Source organism: Heloderma suspectum, chromosome 12 (assembly GCF_057233095.1).
Source record: "Heloderma suspectum isolate Gila_16-S chromosome 12, 16-S_ref, whole genome shotgun sequence".
NCBI classification, from domain to species: domain Eukaryota; kingdom Metazoa; phylum Chordata; class Lepidosauria; order Squamata; family Helodermatidae; genus Heloderma; species Heloderma suspectum.
The window spans coordinates 33946249-33965970 of NC_139469.1; the positions used below are offsets into that span (position 1 = coordinate 33946249).

Here is a 19722-nt window from a genome sequence, read left to right on the forward strand (position 1 = left end):
TGGGACAGCAGACTGTGGCCTCATCCATCAGCCAGAGAACCAAGGGCCACTGGGAGGCTGTACTCCCTGTCTCCCAGAAAGGGCATTATGGCAAGGGGGAGATCACCCATTACATCGGTCAGTGATGTATTTGCTTTCTTTCCCCTCCTCCCTTCCAATCCCTTTTCCTTTTGTGTCATGTCTTTTAGATTGTAAGCTTGAGGGTAGAGACTGTCTTAATATTAATGTTCTTAAGCCGCTCTGGGAGCATTTTTAGCTGAAGAGTGGGATGATGATGATAGAAACCGCTTCTGTAGAACTTTCATGCTTGGTTGCCTGGAGAGGATCCTTACTCACCCCAGGAGACCAGGCAAATGCCTGTTGACATGCCTGCTCTAGATTCCTTCCAACTCTGATTACATTATTAACCCAAATCCCTAATCCAATCAGTTTGGACTTGAGATAAGATAAGCAAAGTTTCTTCAAAGCTAGCAAATCAACATATCTTTTTCTTGATGTGAATAATGCTTTCCACTTGCAATTTGGGAGTTTCCTTGATAGAATGTTTGGACTGATTTTTTTTAGAACACATAGTTTGAAACCTCTTGGCCGTGCTTTTACGAATACCAGGTGCCCCTTGGCTGCTGCTCAGCACACATTCCCAGCACTAAAAGTTAGAAAATAAATATATATCATGGTTTTTTTTCCCCTGTTTAAAATCTTAAAATGTGGAGCTGATGCTCTTGAGAACTGATTCTCTTTACACAAGGGCTGACATCTGACTAATGAATTGTCCAGGCTCCTCCTCATTAATCAAGGAAGGTGATGTTTATAGTGGTGACTTTATGGCAAAATGTGCTGATGGAGCCGGCTGTTCCATAACGGGAATTAAAAGCTTTTGCCTTGAGAATCCAAATTGCTACAATGGTTTCTGTGAAAAGCCCCCAAATCCAGGCACCACAGCCACTATCCAAAGATGTAATTTACATATAAGTTTGGGCAGTATGCGTGCAACTGAAGATACGTGGAGTTTTGTCTGTAGCACTGTTAAGGGCCTGTGATCTATTTTGCTAGCCGTACTAAGTCCTTTACCAGTATTAGTACCTAACTATTTCTTTGCTTCTTTTTAATTTGCTGTGTTTGCACATACCTTTTTCACACAGCAAGAATTGTTCACAGTATCTTCAGTAGTAAAAAAAGAGGAAGCAAATACTTCTTATGTTAGCCATAAGAAAAATTCCAAGATCCATGTAATGCAATACCATTATTACCCAACTCAAAGATCACAAAAATATGCAAGCTTTTGAAATCTCCAGATCTCATCATCAGACAAGATGTTACAAAAAGCAGGTTGTGGGGGCGGGGAGAAAAGGGGCAGACTGGATATTGTAGTCAGGATGTCTGCATGGTCAGAGTCTTAAGATGATATGGAGGAGGAGGGTTTGCAGACGTTCAAATTGGGCCTTGCCAGGTGATGTGATGGTTTCAGGTTTCAATGCTCTAAGAGCAGTCCTCCATTCTTGAAAATATAAAATCCAGCTGTTAACGCAAAACTGTCTCCATTCAGGACAAGCCAGACAGGTTCCTTGGTTGGTGGAAAACAGAAGTAGAGATCAACTAGGCAGTCTTTGTGTTTACAAAGCTGGAGATAAATTTAGATGATATGCTAGGTTTCCCTTTGCCTTGCTGCCATGCTGGCAAAGGCTGCTTATATTCCCTTGTGTTGTGTGCAAGAACATTTCGCAGATGAAAGAGACTAGATTAGTGTATTTTGTAATGCCTCTGATCTACCGCAGAACCAAGGATCGCTGCCGAAGCCCTACTCCATTACGGCATGTGGCTGGGGATCTTCCTGGCCCAGCTGTATGCTGGATCCAGTAGCCTAACCTCCACCAGTTCAAAAACCAAGATGCTGCTTGTTCTTTTGGTTAAAGATATACCTGAACATCGTAATAGTGCTGACATACTATATCAGCAGTTTGAAAATGAACCTCATTGGCTTCAGGGTATGAAATGGTGGGCTGTGTGCTGCATCTGCATGCCTTAATTCGCATGCATGCTGGAGACCTGATGCAGTTGCTTCCAACTTGGAGGCTGAACTTCTAAAGTAACTTGAAGAATCGCAATTCAAGGGGAGTTGTGTGTGTATCAAAAAGATGTTTTCAAAGCATCTCCAAAATCTTCCTCAAAGGCCAAACATGGACAATGATCTGCCTGGAACAGATACCAGAAAATATTGACAGTTCCTGGTAAATAAGGCAGTACTGGAGTGTGTAGCCAGAGGACTGAAGGAGATTTTTAAAAAGTGTCAACATGAAGTGTGTATTTTGAGAAACATAGAAGTAATGGCACACTTTCTTTTTACTGACTCCTGTATTTTAAAAGAGAGACCTAACAAAATTTCACACCAGCCCCAACTGAATCTGTAATTAAATGCTAATAAGGACGGTCCCCTGGACTGCAAGGAGGTCAAATCAGTCAATCCTAAAGGAAATCAACCCTGACTGCTCATTGGAAGGACAGATACTGAAACTGAAGCTCAAATATTTTGGCCACCTAACGCGAAGAGAAAAGTCACTAGAAAAGACCCTGATGCTGGGAAAGATTGAAGGCAAAAGGAGAAAGGGACGGCAGAGGACGAGATGGCTAGATAACGTCACTGATGCAATGAATATGAACTTGAGCACGCTCCGGGAGAAAGTGGAGGACAGGAAGGCCTGGCGTGCTATGGCCCATGGGGTCACGGAGAGTCAGACACGACTTAACGACTGAACAACAACAACGAAGGACCTTAAATAACGAAAATCTGGAACGTGTTAGCACAATCTTTTCTAAAAGATATGTTCAAGTGCATGCGTTTTAATAGGATCTCCCCCCGCTCCTACAGCCCAGGTTCTAAGCCCCCCTGTGAAAATGCATCCTTTGGGGTTGAGAAAGCTCAGAGCTCCAATATTATTCAATCAGTTGAATCATTTCCTGTTTTCTGCAGTTTTTGAAGAATTCTCTAAGGCAGGCTGGAAATATTTGCAGATACGTACAAATTTGCTGGCTTGGAGGCCCTGGGAAATATCCTGAGTTTGTTATATTTGTCAGGGAAAGATGAGCCAGCTGTGTGTGTGAGCATGTGGTGTTGCATTGGATGATGTGAGCTGCTAAAGTCAACTCACTCTATTAAGTAACATCCACTGGCCTGGGAATGTGGCTCCTATGGAGGGAGAGAGAATGCAATTGTCAGATTGCTCAGTCTTGATGTTACAGAGCTGCATTCTGTTTTCTAGAGGGGAAAAGAAATGAGTGGAGGATCCTCCAGTGTAAGTTGCCATCTAGACATGCCACTTTTTGGTGGGTACCAGTCCTTTAACAACAGCAGGACATGGAGGAATTCAGCAGCAAAAACTTTTCCTGGCCTGGAGATAAAACGATATCTAAAAGTCTGCCCATCATTGGATTGTTCTTTCTTTTTGTGTGTGTTTTTTGCCTGGCTTGACACAGACAGATGAAGCAGGCAAGGCTGTTCCCAGGCAAAGAGTGACCCTGTCCTCCTTTGCATCTGGCAGAAGGGCAGGGGCGGCAAGGTCTGTGAGCGCACTGCTAACCGGAGCTCCTGGCTGCTATTCTTAACTGCCATTGCTGTTTGCTTGCCCACCAACACAGGCAGTTGAGAAGTGTCCAGGTGAGCAGCAGCGATGGTGAGGTGAGGTCCATCAAGGGCTGATGGCGCATCACTTTCCCCACTGCCTGGCCTTTGCAGAACATAGATGCCCTTGCTGCCAGCTGTGCTTTGAATTAGGTACCCAAGGATGTGTTTGCCAGAGATTTTGTGATCTTTGCAAACTTTTTAGATGGCATCATGGAAATGCCCATCAAGAGATGCCAATACATGAAGCAGCTTGACTGGAAAATCTGGGGGAAGCCACAGATGAGCTGGGCAGCTGGCATTTTTGCTTTTAGTAAATAATATATAGGACTGTATGCATTCAGTCCATAATATTTTTGTCCTGTTCTATCCTGAATGTTTAAATTGTAACATATTTGTTATTTCTTCTTATAAATATTTTCCAGGCAAGAGCCACCTTAAAATGTTGTTGTTGTTGTTCAGTCGTTCAGTCGTGTCCGACTCTTCGTGACCCCATGAACCATAGCACGCCAGGCCTTCCTGTCCTGCGCTGTCTCCCGGAGCGTGCTCAAGTTCACCTTAAAATACACCAATATAAAAAGAGTTGTGCTTGACCAGACCACAGGTGCGTTTAGTCGAGTATCCTCTTTCCAGCATCAGCTGGCCAGATGCCTTCAGGAAGCAGGGCAGGAAGGCTACAGCCTGCCCCTGTTCTTTGTCCTAAACATCTGGTACTCAGAGGGGGTGTTCAGAGAATTGCTCGTGTGTGTGTGGAGGCGGGAGAAGCCATCGTGGCTTCTTCCTCTGCTCCTGTGTGTGCTGCACGTGCTCCCATCATTTACACAATTACCCATGCTGCAGCTTGGGTTGGCATGTCATCCAAACCTGGTGTGTGGTGCGGCAGGGGTGGCTTCATACCCACCCTATAACCCCTACTGAAAGTCGTGGGTTGTTCGGTGGGTACGAAGCCACTCCTGCCATGCCATGTGCTGGGTTCGGACAATATGCCAACCTGTGCTGCAGTGCGGGTAATTATGTAAATGATTGGCACGTGTGTGGCATGCACAGGGGTGGGAAGAGAAGCCACAGTGGTCATCCATGGTCACCCGAACCCAGACAGAGTCATACACTGAAGTTCCAGTAACTACTATGGCAGCCTTTCTTACCCTCATAACCTCCAGATGTGTTGGACTATAGAGGGCCGACCCTGCCATTAGGCAGAGTGAAGCAATTGCCTCAGGCAGCAGATGCTGGGAGGCAGCAGCAAAGCACTGAAGGAAAGAGCTGTGTGCCAAGCAGCTGGCCCTGTGCCTCGAAAGTGTCAGGAGCACCCTAGCTGCCTCTTGCAGTCCCTTCCAGTAGCCAACTGAGGACACAGACGATGAGGATTCTTTCCAAGGCTTTATTCCTTTATTACTTTATGACTCTTACAGATACTAATCACTAGCGACTAAGCAAGGAACAGCACTGGGGAAAGATAGCAGAGTAGCCCTAGCTCCAGGTAAGACAGTTGGTCCCCGTTTGAAGGGGAACCACGGGAAGACCCTGAACTTATGGGCTAGGGAGAGATCCTCGCTCTTTCCCTTGGGTCCTCGGGACGCGACCGTTGTTTGAGCGCCAAACGAGCGGAGCGCCTCCTTTCGGCGCCCTCCATCTGTCGCCGCTCCCTGCATCCACGCCAAGTGTCCAGCAAGCCCCCCTCCAGCACTCTCTCACTGCCAGGGTCACTATCTCTTCCAGGAATGCTGGCAGGAGGAATCTCTGCCAGCTGCTGTGCTTGTGAGAGATGAGCGAGCTCCTCTCCCACGGATTGCTGTTCCTCCTCAGAATCAGAACTGCTCTGGGGCTCTGTGGGTTCAGTCTCCACCCTGACATCAAGCTTGTAGGTAGCCTTCATGTGCAGTGGAGGATGTTCCATCACCAGTGTTGATGAAACAGTCCAGTCGGCTTTCGTACATCTTGTTATTCGCCTCAGACAGCAAAATGTCTTGGGTTGGCCATGGGACTATAACTCCCATCATCCTCATCCAGCATGGCCAGTGGCTGCTAGTAGCCTCATCTGCTGTGTGAATTTCTCTCATTCCCTTTTAAGAACATAAGGACATAAGAAGAGCCCTGCTGGATCAGACCAAAGGTCCATGTAGTCCAGCATTCTGTTCACACAGTGGCCAACCAGCTGTCAACTGGACAACCACAAGCAGGATACAAGTGCAACAGCATCTTCCCACCCATGTCCCCTAGCAACTGGTATTCATAGGCATATTGCTTCTGATTCTAGAACATAGCCATCAGGAGTAGTAGCCATTGATAGCCTTCTCCTACAGGAATTTATCCAGCCTCCTTTTAAAGCCATCCAATTTGGTGGCCATCACTACATGTTGTGGTGGCAAATTCCATAGTTCAACTCTGCGCTGTGTGAAGAAGTCCTTCCTTTTATCTGTCCTGAATCTCCCACCAATCAGCTTCATAGGATGACTCCGGGTTCTAGTATTATGAGAGAGGGAAAAAAATGTCTCCCTATCCACATTCTCCACACCATGCCTAATTTTGTACACCTCTACCATGTCTTCCCTTGCCCACCTTTTTTCTGGGTTAAACAATCCCGGGTGTTCTAACCTTCCCTCATAGGGGAGTTGCTCCAGCCCCTGATCATTTTAGTTGACCTTTTCTGCACATTTTCCATCTCCACAATATCCTTTTTTAGGTGTGGTGACCAGAACTGTACACAATATTCCAAGTGCGGTTGCACCATAGATTTGTATAAGGGCAGTATGATATTGGCAGTTTTATTCTCAATTCCTTTTCTAATTATGGCTAACATGGAGTTTGCCTTTTTTACAGCGGCCGCACACTGGGTTGACATTTTCACTGAGCTGTCCACCACAACCCCAAGATCCCTTTCTTGGTTGGTCGCTGTTGGCTCAGATCCCATCAGGCTATACTTGAAGTTGGGATTTTTTGTCCCAACGTGCATCAGTTTATACTTGCTTACACTGAACCGCATTTGCCATTTGGATGCCCATTCTCCTCGTTTGGAGAGCTTATTTTGGAGCACCTCACAATCCCTTTTTAATCACCTTAAATAGGTGTCACCGGCAAACTTGACTACTTCACTGTTCACTCCTGATTTGAGATCATTTATGAACAAGTTGAAAAGCATTCGCCCTAGTACAGATCCCTGTGGGTCCCCACTATTTACAGCCCTCCATTGGGAGAATTTACCATTTATTCCTACTCTCTGCTTTCTGTTCTTTAAACAGTTACTGATCCATAACAGGATCTGTCCTCTTATTCCATGACTGCTAGTTTGCTCAGGAGGCTTTGGTGAGGGACTTTGTCAAAAGCCTTTTGGAAGTCCAAGTAGACAATGTCTACCAGATCATCCCTGTCTACATGTCTATTGACACTCTCAAAGAACTCTAAAAGATTAGTGAGACAGGACTTGCCTTTGTGGAAGTCATGCTGATTCATTTTCAGCAGGGCTTGTCCTTCTATATGTAATAATGCTTTCAACCAATTTACCTGAAATAGATGTTAAGCTAACCAGCTTGTAATCTTAAAGCCATCTAACCTAGTAACTTTCCTGAGATCCTCTGGTTATTAATTCCATAGGTTTGTTAATTATGTGTAGAAGTACTTTGTTTTGTCAATAATCCTGAACCTACTGCCAAGCACTGTCATTGGATGACTCTGAGAGCCAAATTACATGTTATGTTATTCCTGGTGGGTGTTTCTTTTTTAAAAATAAAAAAATGTGCTTAAATTGGCCACTTTTATTTTGAAGAAAAAGCAGCTGTGGTGCCTTGATCCAAAATGTTCTTCTGATCTGTATCGGGGGCCCGTGCTGGTTTCCCACCCCAAATCTCCGTGCGAGTGTTTGCCCCGAAAGTGCTTTTTACTGCAAGCACCTTTGGGAGCAAATAGTAGCCATGTTTTGGTGAAAATTGGTGCAGGCCTCTGATTTGGACCCTGTGGCTGCTTTTCCTTCAAATTAAAAGTGGCCAGTTTAAGCATGCTTTAAAAAGCAAAAGAAAAAAAAAAAGCAAAGGTAGACATGTCTGCCATAAGAAAAATTCCAAAATCCACATTTTATTAGGCCAACACAAGTCATGGTTTCTGCATGATCACAGCCTTGAGATGGAATCGGGGAAGGGTCTGCAGACGTTCAAATAAGACCCTAGCAGGAGATGCAGTGGTTAAAGGTTTCACCTGAAGCAAACAAAAATGTCAATAACGTAACATGACGTTTTGCCTTGAGGTCCCATATTATGAGAGAGGGTAAAAAAAAAAGTCTTCACGCTAGTCTTGATTTTATCAACCTTCCCCACCGCCATCGTCATTTTCCCTAAATTAAAAAGCCCGAAATGTGTTAGACTTTCCTTGTACTCCATCCCCATTATAATTTTGATTTCAGTACCTTTTGAGAGGGGGTGGCCAGAAAATGTTCCAGGCATCACTGCACCCTAAATTTACTAGTTTTAAAAACAACATTCAATTTGCACTTTTGAGCAGTCCAGGGAAGTTACTGGCAATGTCAGGCTCAGGGTGTCTGTGTGTGTAGCTAAGAGCTTTAAGTTCCTGGCATCGCCAGTTAAAATGATCAGATAGGAAGAGACGCGAAGAAACTTTCTCTGCCTCAGACCCTGGAGAGCCACTGCCAGGCAAAGCAGACTCAAAGCTGCACTATATAAGGTCTGATGAGGCAGCTTCATAAGCTTTGTACCAGTTTTTGAATGGTTGATATTGTTCTGCCATTCGGAAAAAGAAAATGTCCCTACCTTTTGCTTTCATCCAAAAATCCTCAGCCCTTCCTTTTTGACGTGGACTCATCCAACTTCATGCCTACCATATTTTTCATTAGTGATGAACATTTACGCAAGAAATCACATGTTGGAGAGCAGAGCTAAATTTGAACACGATCCAGATTTTATCTGCTTGCTAGGAATAAATAACATGACATCCTGCTTTACTGTGCAAGACAAACAGTACACGGAACACAATACTGGAATCCGCTTTAGATTAGATTACATTAGATTATTTATTTTTACCTTGTCATCCCCCCAATAATGCTCAAGGCAGCTTACAGTTGGTAAAATGGGTAAATGTTTATGTATCCTTAATAACTGCGTAGTGAGCCCTGCTTTGCCTCTTAATGAAGCATCACATGATAAGAAGGCTGTCAGCAGCTGTAGCAGCTGCCAGTACCCAAGACAGCCCCAGGCATCTGTGCTTCCAGATCCCCCTCCCACTCTGCCTGCCCTCAGATCTTCTTGTTCCTTCTAGCAAAACAGCAGTGAAGCACTGTGCTGCTGCAAGTTGGCAGCTTTCTCCTGGAAGCAGGGAGGGAATCTTGGAGTGCAACTGTTTTGGGGACCTCTGGGCTGGCCATTACAGTCACTGGGAGACTTCTTTCCATAGGATGCCACAAGAGGCCAATGGCCCAGTTTGCATGTCATGATAATTCACGGTTGTTGTTTTTTAATTCTGGGTTATCGTGAATGAGGCAGCATGCTCCTACATGCTGCCTGATTGCTCCCATGGAGCATCTAAACAAACCACAAACCAGCTGTCCGCGGTTTGGTTGGCATTACATGTGAACCGGGAACTCTGGCTTGTCTCTTCCCCTGACAAGTCAGAGAAATAACCCATGGTGTGTTCTTGAGTTATTTCTCTGGCACATCAGGGGAGAAACAAGGCCAAGTTCCTGGTTCGCACATAATGTTAACCAAACCATGGTTGGAAGTCAAGGTCTGTGGTTCGTTTAGCTGCTCCTGCTTGCACCAGGAATAATCGGGCACTAGCATGGGGCCAATGTATGTACTGAGGTAGTAACTTGTGTCCCCCAAAGTCACAACCATTACACAAAGTATGAAGCTACCCTAAACTTTGGTCCATCTAAGCCATGTGTTCATGTGGCTGGTGGCAGCTCTCCAGGGTTTAAGGCAGAGAAGGGTTCCCTGCTACCCAAGATCCCTTTGAGCTGGAGATGCCAGGAAGTGAACCAGGGAGCTTCTGCATGCCAAGTGTCTGCTTAACCACTCATCCGTGGCCCCTCATTCAGTCAAGGCTAAGGATCCGGTGCCTAAAGGAGGAGTCAGATATACAAAAAGCTGCAGGAAATGCTTGTGTGACTTGTATGAGTTCACTGTAAGTCCTCATTTCAAGGAAAGCCTGAAGTGGCCTCCTGAACATCTGCAGGTTAGGTGAGACACGATGCCCTATTAAACTCCAAGTTGTGATGTCTTTGCCTGTGAGGAAGGTGCAGCTGAGCTGTGTTGGGCATTTAATATTATTGAAGTTTTTATATATATCGACACCATTTTGAGCCCTCACCAATTTCTTTTTTTTTTTTTTTGCTAAGGGGTCCTACAGAACAGAGGCCATAACTGAGAAGGCCCCATAACAGAACTACTCTCAGTTGTACCTTACTGCAGCAAAGGATCCTGAGCAGGGCCCCTCTGCCTGATTACAATGGGCGGGCGGTTTCTCTTATTGCTGCTGTGCCATGGTGGGAAGAGGGAAAACGGGTGGGGGGGGTCGGAATTCTACACAACTGTTTTAAATTTAAGGGAGCCATTTAAGGAATTTGGAAGTCCTGCAGTATCCAAACGTCTCAGGAGTGTTTTGCCAAATATTTGAAGGTCCTTACACTGATATGCTAACATCTCTTGAGGAACAAGGCCTTCTGTGAAAAGGTTAGTAGAAAATTAATATCATTGTCCTCCTGCTAAAGGTACTACATGCTTCCTGCGTAGAGAGTCATTTAGAAACCATTCTGGTAATTGGATTGTTTACATGCTCTGTTCTCTTCTGAGAGAATTAGAGGCCAAACCTTTGGGAGATGTCATCAGGTGGTAATTATTTTCTCTGGCAAAGGTGTTTGGGAGGACAAAAAGAAATGCAACAGGTCTCTTCAGTGCCTTTTGCTTTCCTTTGTCCAGGATCTGGGTACTAGGTCTTGTTGGCCCAGGGCCAGTTTCTGCAGAATAAACTTTTTCTACGTACAGGGAGATGAAGATTTGTCTGGGCTGTGCCATATCACACTGCAGATTAGGGGCTTGCATGTTTGGGTGCTCTGCCATGGCAGGGGCAGGATGGACAGGCCCCAAACCTCCCTGCACATAGAAAAATAGGATGTCAGGGGAAGGCTAGGCCAGAGCTTTTTTTCTCAGATGCAAGTTCTCTGTCTGCAGGCAGAGCGTGTCTTGTGTTTTGTAGGGGAACATTTAAAAATACAATCTCGCACTTGCAGTGGGACGGACAGACCAGGGGCAGTTTTGTCCCTTAATTCTGCTGATTGTCTAAATTGGCTCTTGGAGAAGGCTGAAGAGAAAAGGCCAGCCCCACTCACCCTGTCCAGTATATACCTGTTTAAGAAATAAATTCAATATATCATATCTATCTCGATACATAGGGTGATCAGATTCAAAATGCCTTTATTTTAATTGTTATGCTGAAGGGAGGACTTCAGCAGACCCATTCTGGCTCAGCGATGGTCAGTTCTGGCTGAGCAGAGTATCAGAATCCGGGTCAGAATCAAAAGGCTCTTTTCCTTGTGCCACATTGCTTTTCTGGATGTCTCCAGGTTATTGCTGTCTGCGAGCGGTTTGAGTCATGAATGGGTGATCCGTCTGGTGCAAATTGGGGCGGGCGCTCTCTGTTATCTCACAAATGAAATTACCGCCAGCATGTCACCACTCAGCTTTCAGTTCAGGGGACAACGGTGGCAACTGCAGGACCTGCCAAGAGTGTTGGCAGGGTTTCATATCCAGACATTTTGCCTGTGCAAATCTGGAGAGGCATGTCAAATGTGATTAAGGTATGAGGGGAAAGTAATTTGCAAATGTTCATCAGGCTGTTAATTTGCCTGCATCTGCCTTTACCTTAGGCCAGATTCACACAACCACGCTTTGCATGTCCAGCGGCTTTTTTCCTGCAGTGGGGAATGGGCCACCTGAATCGCCCTCTTCAAACCCGCGTTGTAATTTTGCACACAAGCCCTCATTTCAAGGGGAAATGGTTTTAGAGGGCTTGAGCTCCTGAAAGCCCCTCTGCCAAAGCTCCCGCTCCTTCCTCATTAGCCAACCCCTCAGACAGTCTTTATATCCAGGGCCAGAGCCCCACCTGCTCAGAGATGGCTCAGGCTCCCCTCTGTTCTAGCTTCCCCCTTCCCATAGCAGCTTCTGTGAAATGGACACCAGTTCCCGATCTAGTAACTGGTCTTGGAAGGGCAGACATGTCGTGCAAAATTGTGATTTGCGATGAATGGTCCAGACCAGCCTTTCCTAACCTGGTACCCTCCAGATGTTTTGGCTGACAGCTCCCATCATCCCTGACTATTAGTCATGGTGGCTGGGGCTGGTGGGAGTTGTAGTCTCAAACCCCTGGAGGACACCACATTGGAGAAGGCTGGTTTATTAAGCTGAATTGGTTGTGTGAGTATAGTGGAAAACAAGGTGCGCGGGGGCTGTGTGTTAAATCTAAGGAGCCACAATAAAAAAAAAAACCCCTAAGGAAAGAAACCCAGCCTGTTAGATGTACCTCAAAACAACATCCCCAAGTTAGGTAACATGATCCTCTTGGGGGCAAAGTAAGTTTGTTCCAGTGCAGCTAGTGTGAAAGGAACTATGTGTGTACGTGCATGTATGTTTTCCAGACTCCAGTTTTCCAGACTCTGCAAGCATCTCTGTCTCTTGCCCATCCCCCTTTCCCCTCCTTAAATCTTCACTTACGACTGTTTTGAATTATGTCCAACACCAACAGTGCAAAACCAGGCCTTGCAATTAAAGCATTTTTTCCAAAACACTCTGGCAAAGTGGGACATTGATCACATGTTCCTAAAATATTTATCTGGCGCCAATAGCATTTTTGGCTTTTTAGACAGTCAGAAGCATATATGTAAGATTGAACTAGGCTGATGCGGCAAGATCAGTTCAAATTAAAAGGAAAATACATGGGGTGGCGGGAGGCCCAAAGTCCTGCTCTTAGCTGGAGTGTTTGATCTGTCCAGATGAAAGAGGAAGGACCAGGAGAAAGCCAAAGCTCTGTGGTAGAGCCCCTGCTTTGCATGCAGAAGGTCGCAGGTTTGACCCCTGGCATCTTCCTGGCTGGAAAAACTCCTGCCTAAAACCCTGGAGAGCTGCCACCGCCAGCTAATGTTGACAGTACTGGGCTAGATGGACCAAGGGTCTGTCTTGGAAAAAGGCAGTTTCCTATGTTCCAGTCTTCTAACTCTGGGGCCCACGTGACAGATGGAAAGTAGGTCCCCAGTAGACATGGGTGCTTCCTAGTGTGGAATCCATCCACTTTTTCATCCACTTTTTATGGGGGTCTCCATATAATGTCATCACATTGTTGGCCTCCCTCAGTCTTCTTGCAGAAAATCTGTTCAGGAAAAAATAGAGCAGTGCCACAGTCTCTGCAGGTATGGATGTTTCTTGGTGGTGCTCTCCCATCTTTCTAAGAGGAGTGATTTCAGTGGATGCCAGTGGCGGAAGCCATTTTTATTACCCTATTCATTTTAATTGATGTTATAATTAGTGCACTTAAAACACTTTCCCAACTATATATATGTGTGTGTGCATGCATGTGCGCGTGCGTGCGTGTGTGCAATAGTATTTAAATGAAAGAAAGGTTATAGTGCAAATTAAAGAAATGTGTTTTTTTAATGAAAACTTCAATGCTTTCCTAGTCACCACCAGTGACCAACGTGCTTTTTTTTCTCCATTGAAGACTTCTAATCTAAAATACTTCTGATCCAAAAACACAACACTTTATTTTGTAGCAGAAATTGGGCTATCACAGCTTTAATGAATAAGCAATATAGTGCAAATGTAATTTTTTTAGAAAAGTTTGATGTGGGGGGAATTAAAAAATGGCTGTTCAGGTGAACTGTACATTCCTTGCCCCCACAGCTGTGTCACACCCACTTATCTGGACACAACATAGTGGTGTGTGCTCATAGAAAAAGAGCAATACCCCTCACAGTGTGGAAGGTCAATTGCAATTCTGCTTGTAGTTTAGGGTAGAAGAGCACTAGAAGCTGCATTTCTGGAAGGAGCTGTTATTCTTAATCAGGGGTACAATCTGTATTTTTTTGGGGGGGTGTCAAAATTTAGGACCCAGTGAAATATTCGATGACTGAGGAAGGAGAAGAAACCTGCTTTGTGATCTCTGTAGCAACTCCCAGGTGTTGGTTGTTAGGTCCAGTGGCTCCTTAGCACCGGGACTTTTGCACTCCTCCCCTTAATCTACAGTAGTTCATGCTTTCAAATTGCTTTTTGTTTTCTTATAAGTGCAAGCAAACTTTGCTCAGAGGCAAATGGTGGCTATCTTAAGCCTGTTTGCTTTGTAGGAGCAGCTGGGAACAAGTGTTCGAGTTGTAGAAACAGCTCAGCTGAATTGGGGGAAAACTTCTTCTGTAGAAGCAGTTTGGATACAAGGGTTTGCTTTGTGTGGGCATCAGCTTAGCTCTGGCTAGGCAAGAGAGTTTGCTGTGCAGAGGTGCACTTTGGCGCTACTCTGGTGACTCTGCTGGGTGCACTGTTTGGTCACAGGTTGCTTGCTTGAGCTTGCGGTCTGCCACTCTTTCTGTGCTTTTTCATCCTTGTGATGACATTTTCTGTAAAAAAGAAAAGTATTAGTACGAGCGTGCCTTTTTCAGAGGGCCAAAAGCTGAGGTCGGTGAGGAGTTGCCCCAGTTAATCTAACCCTACTCAGATAGGAATGACTTCCTGGTGACAACCCTCCACAAACACGTCACCTGGCTCATTTGTGGCCTGGCGGTATTCTTGCGGTAGCTGCGGTTAGCTCACAGAAAAACCACAGTGTTTTGAAAGGGGAAAAGAGTGAGGTGCAGAGAGCTATTGTTTTCTAGTACGTCCCTGCTACAGATTGCCAACCTCCAAACCTCCTTGGTTTTTTGCCTAATCACAGTTTGGATTTTTTTAAATGGCTCTAGAGAGACCAGCCTCAGGCCAAAGATGCTAATTTTATGGAATGTGGAAAATTCTGTGTTCTAAAGTGCGCCTTGCCATGTAAACTGTGGACCATATGATTTTGCAGAAAAATAAACTAATTTCTGGAATTGAAATGTATTATGTAAATTGGGTATATTTGCATAACGGCAGTTTAATTTTGCACCATTTAGGCTGCAAAACTCCCCCCCCCCACTTTTAGGTTCAGATAATTGGGAATTTTTCAGCAAGGAAGAGGGGTGATGACAGACTTGGAAGGGAAGGCAAAGGTTATAGAGAACAAAACCATGAGGGATAGAAACATGTTTTTATTTAAATGTTCACACATCTTGCTAATGATAGACAGCTTGCCCTGGTTTCTTGGGGTATCCACCCCTCACTTCACAGACTGTTCTATATAGGGTGTTGGGTTAATTTCAGATCTGTTTGCTCAGGCATGCTAAAAGTATGTGAGGGGGCTGAATGTGCATATCTAATTTTATCCTTTTTCATTTAGCTAGTGCATTAAATTTATTCTAGAAGAAAGGGATTGGACAATTGCTCTTTATCAAATGCATTTCCTCTAATTGAGTCTATTTATAATCGGCCCCTTTTTGGCCTTGGGGATGGGTGGGTATCTCCTGTTCAGGGCTGTTTCCTTTTTGTATTTCTTATTGTTACACCTACTTTTATTTATTTTTTTAAAGAGAGCCAAAGAGAGAGAGAGAGAGAGAGAGAGAGAGAGAAACAAAGACACACAACAATACCTTTTTATTTTTTTAATTCAGGATTTGCATGGACAAGCCAAGGAGCTGCTGTGCCCACGACTTTGTCATCTCAAGAAAGGCCCCACTGGCTATGGGTTCAACCTCCACAGCGAGAAGTCCAGGCCTGGGCAGTTCATCCGGTCAGTAGACCCGGATTCACCTGCGTCCAGGGCAGGACTCCGACCACAGGACAAACTCGTTGAGGTAATGGGTGACTGGAAATGCTGGACCCCAAGGTGTAGAGGCATTTATGGTTAGGTTTGAGTGCTTCCACACTAGCCCTTTGCTATGGAATGATTCACTCCCGTTGAATGGGGAACCCACACAAAGACATAGTTGTGTTCCAGTGTTTTCTGTGCTGTATGTCTATGTTTTGCAACCTGATTTGTGGGCTTCTGTTGCTGTTGCTAAAAATGTGCTTGCAACAACAGCCTCTCCGTTGTGGACAGGCAAAGCACATTGAGGCTTTTCAGGGTCACTGTTCCTTCACACTGAAAGCTTCCTGTTTGCAGGAAGCCCATTTTAGTGCTTTCTTGTTCAGTTCAGGTTAATCACTAATTTCACTATGACAATAAGGGAAAAATAATAATGGTAGGAAACTAGTAATTGAAAACAAGAACAAGAGCGGACAAAGGAGCAATTAAGCACTAATCCCTCAGCCACTGAGTAGGAAGGCAATAAAATGGGCTGAATGTGCAAACAAGAAACTTTCAACTAACATTAGAGAGGACTTCTGCAGAATGAAAAATACTTCTGAGTAAATATTATAGAAAGATCTTCGCCATGGGGGAAGGGCATTGCTGAATAATATTGTGCTATATTAAATGGTTGTGTGGAACCTCTGTACAACTATGCGGTTGCACCTAAACCATGTAAGCGCTAAATGGAGGGGGATTGGGCACGAGCGCACTAGCTCACCCCCCACACACACACACGCAGACACATTTTAAAATAGAAAACAGCAACAGAAAGAAGGAGCACGCAAAATGTATAGAAATGAAACAAATAAAGCAGCAGTTAAATAATTCAGCCACCAAAAAATGAATTCCACAACCCAAAACAGAAGCCAAACCATAGTTTCTTGTGTGAGAGTAGTAACACTGATGGGTGAGATATAAAATGTCCAAATAAAGAAAGCAATTGGAATTAAGTAACAGAATCAGTCACCAAAATGCTAGAGAAACAGAACAGACTTTGCTTGGTGCCTCAAAAAAGAATTGGGAAGGTACCAGTCACATCTCCCTTTGGAGGGAGTTCCACAACCAGAGTGCCAGCACAGAAAAGGTATTGCCCCTGGTAGCCACGTGTCTAATGTCCACAGGCAAGGATGTCCAGAGAAGAATCTCTGATGAAGAGTTCTGCCATAAGACAGAGGGAGGCATCTGCCTATGGTGGTAGATTTTGGGTGTCATTCATGGATGGCAAAGTTGTCCTTTATGACGTTTATTATAATTTACTGCAGAGTGCCATCTTGGTTTTGTTGGTTTGTTTGTTACATTTATATACTGCCTTTCCTCCAAGGAGCCCAGGTGGCATACATGATCTTCCCTGTTATCTTCACAACAACTCTGTGAGGTAGGCTAGGTTGAGAGTTAATGACTGGCCCAAACTCACCCAGTGAGCCTCATGGCCAAGTGGGGACTAGAACCCCGGTCTTGCCAGTCCAGCACTCTAACCACTACACCACACTGGCTTTCCACCTCAGTCACTGGACTGTGTCTTTGGCTGGCCTTGCTAGAAGTCGTTACATTCCCTGCCATTTCTACTTCATGACTACCATGCATGAGAGATGGACAGCATGGCTGCACAAATAAGCAGCTGTCCTGTGGTTTGTTTGCGCATTCAAGGGGTGAAGAGAAGAGACTCCGCAGTCCTGGGCAAGTTCAGGAACTCTTGACTCCCTGTCAGGCATCACAGGATAAATGATTTTGTAAACAGTAAGGGAAATCTTACTGTGGACAAGCTGTAAGCATTCCTGGAAAGCACAGCACCAGAGAACTCAGGTGGATCACAACTGCACGCCTGCATACGTATGCGCCCATTCACATACACAAGAGCACAAAGCACAGCTGGAGTGGCCAAGGCCTTGTTGGCGGCTGCTGAACTCTACCGGTCCATTGGGTAGATGTTTTGGTCCTGGTGGTAGAAAATCCAAATGGCGCCCATTGATCAGATAGATAAGAAAATAAAGTGCTCTCCTTTAAGAGCATCCAAAATCTGCCGACCGAGGTGACTTGGCTGCACAATTTGGCCTTGGTATTTTTAGCTAGTTGGATTTTTGCCAGAACAGTGATGGCAGTGCAGGCCAGCCTCTGAAAAGCCAAGTTGAGTTGTGTGACTCGTAAGTTAGACTCTCTTCTTACTTTAGGCTTATATACAACCTGTACCAAGTTGAGAGAATGTAAAATGTGAAACTCCCGGTGCCCTTGTCACTGTTTCAGAGAGAAAAGGCTGAACAATAGAGCTTCTGCTGTTACCTCTACCTGCTCTCTCTGTGGCAACACCTGTTGTGCAGTGACACCATTCCAGAATTTGCTGTGTGTGTGTGTTTCTTTTTCTCCCGACACCTGAATCTTTAATGCTTGTAATGCGTCTGTGTGTGTGTGTGTGTGTGCGCACGCCTGTGTGTGCTGGAGAGAGAGAGAGAGAGAGAGAGAGAGGCCATGTAGGAGATGGGGATGGGCAGGGGAGGAAGAGAGATTTCTCTCTCATCTCTCAATATGTCACTGATAGGCCTTTTATTATTAATTTAGCAAGCCCTGGCACATTTCCTGGAGCACACAAAGAGGGAAGAGGTGACTTGTGGAATTTAGAAACCTGATCCAGACGCCCTGCTCCTTGGGGCTCACATGAATGTTTGATGTTCAACAGCTCCTCTGTTTGGTGGAGTTTTGTCAGTGGGGCTTTGCCTCTCAGGAAAAATGGAATTGTTTTATTTTACTCCTGCCTTGTTTCTGCTCTCTTTCCATCTCTGTCTCCACACACCACCTTCAACCCTGGCTCTGCGAAACACTGCCAGGCGTCTGTTTAAACAGGTGCGAGCAACAAGCAGCAATACGTGTGAATGGAGAAATGCCACTGCTCGTTTCCAGGCCTATGAAAGTACCAGAAGCTCTTGTGAGGCTCTCAAGGGCTCTCCTTGGCTCTTGGCTTCATTCCAGCATTACCTTCCCACTGACAACTAGAGGTAGCTTAGCCTGAACGGGGGGAGTCTCAGAACCTGTCCCTGGCGAGAGAAGCCATCTGGGCTGTTGCTAGGAAATGGAGGCCATGAAAAGAGCCAAGTGTTTTGTGTTCCCACCCTGAAGCACTTGCTGCTTTGCTTTGGTCACCAAGCTTTCTTTGTGAGAGGCCGAAGGGACCTCCTTCCATGGTAGATGTCCTCGACCTGCACAAATAGTTCCCTGGGCCACATTCACATCACATGGAAGGCTCCTCCTAATTGGCGATGATGACAGACATTCAACAGATGCAGTTTTGCCCTAGCATAGAGACTGAGGCAGTGGTGGTACTTAACCTGTTACATTTCTGTTTAATTTCTTCTACCCTTCTACTGGGCCACAGTGGCTTAGTGGTTAAGATGCTGAACTGCAGACCGGAAGGTCGGCAGGACAGCAGTTCGAGACCCGCGTGCCGCGTGACGGAGTGAGCTCCCGTCTTCAGTCCCAGCTCCTGCCAACCTAGCAGTTCGAAAGCAAGAAATTGCAAGTAGATAAATAGGTACCGCCTCGGCGGGAAAGGTGACAGCGTTCCGCGCACCTTGGTGTTCAGTCATGCCGGCCACATGGCCACGGAAGCGTCTTCGGACAGCGCTGGCTCTTCGGCTTAGAAACGGGGATGAGCACCGCACCCTAGAGTCGGACACGACTGGCTGGGGACGCCTTTACCTTCACCTTACCCTTCTACTCCCCACCCCCTACTGCAAAGGCAGCATTATATGATATTATGTTGAAGAATGAGCCCGATGTTGCTACAAAGGCAGCCTAGCCCATATGTGGGTGAAGGGCACTGAGCCTGACCCACACTTGCTGCTTACCTCCCTATAGCTTTTGTCACCCCTGGCCCCCAAATTCATTTCCAGAATAACGAGTCTGGTTGAGGAGATAAGCAGACAGCCAGCGGTTTGGGGAAGAGCTGCAGGCAGGAGGAGGGTTTAGCGCATATGTGTATGTACACACACCACTTTGTACTAGGGCTGAAACAAAATGGCCTCTCAAATTTGCAGGTGGCTGTTATGTTAATTTTAAGAGGAGAGGTGCTCTTGTCATTGCAAGAGCTTTCTGGGTTTGCATGTGGGAACAGTGTCCTCTTTCAAGAAAACTTCATTGCTACCACTGCCACCACAGAGATTAGCAGAAATACATTTATTTTAACAGGTTTTTTTAAAAGAGGGAGTTGGAGGACC

The 19722-nt window shown here is 45.5% G+C and overlaps 1 protein-coding gene across 3 annotated transcripts in view; it reads left to right on the top strand.

The window, feature by feature from the left end:
• NHERF2 (NHERF family PDZ scaffold protein 2) overlaps positions 1–19722 on the top strand; it is a 90208-nt gene that overhangs the window by 44464 nt on the left and 26022 nt on the right. For all 3 annotated transcript variants that reach the window (XM_084819026.1, XM_084819028.1, XM_084819027.1), the window contains exon 3: positions 15339–15521. In XM_084819026.1, coding sequence (XP_084675152.1) covers positions 15339–15521 — 183 coding nt within the window. The remainder of the gene's footprint in view (positions 1–15338; positions 15522–19722) is intronic.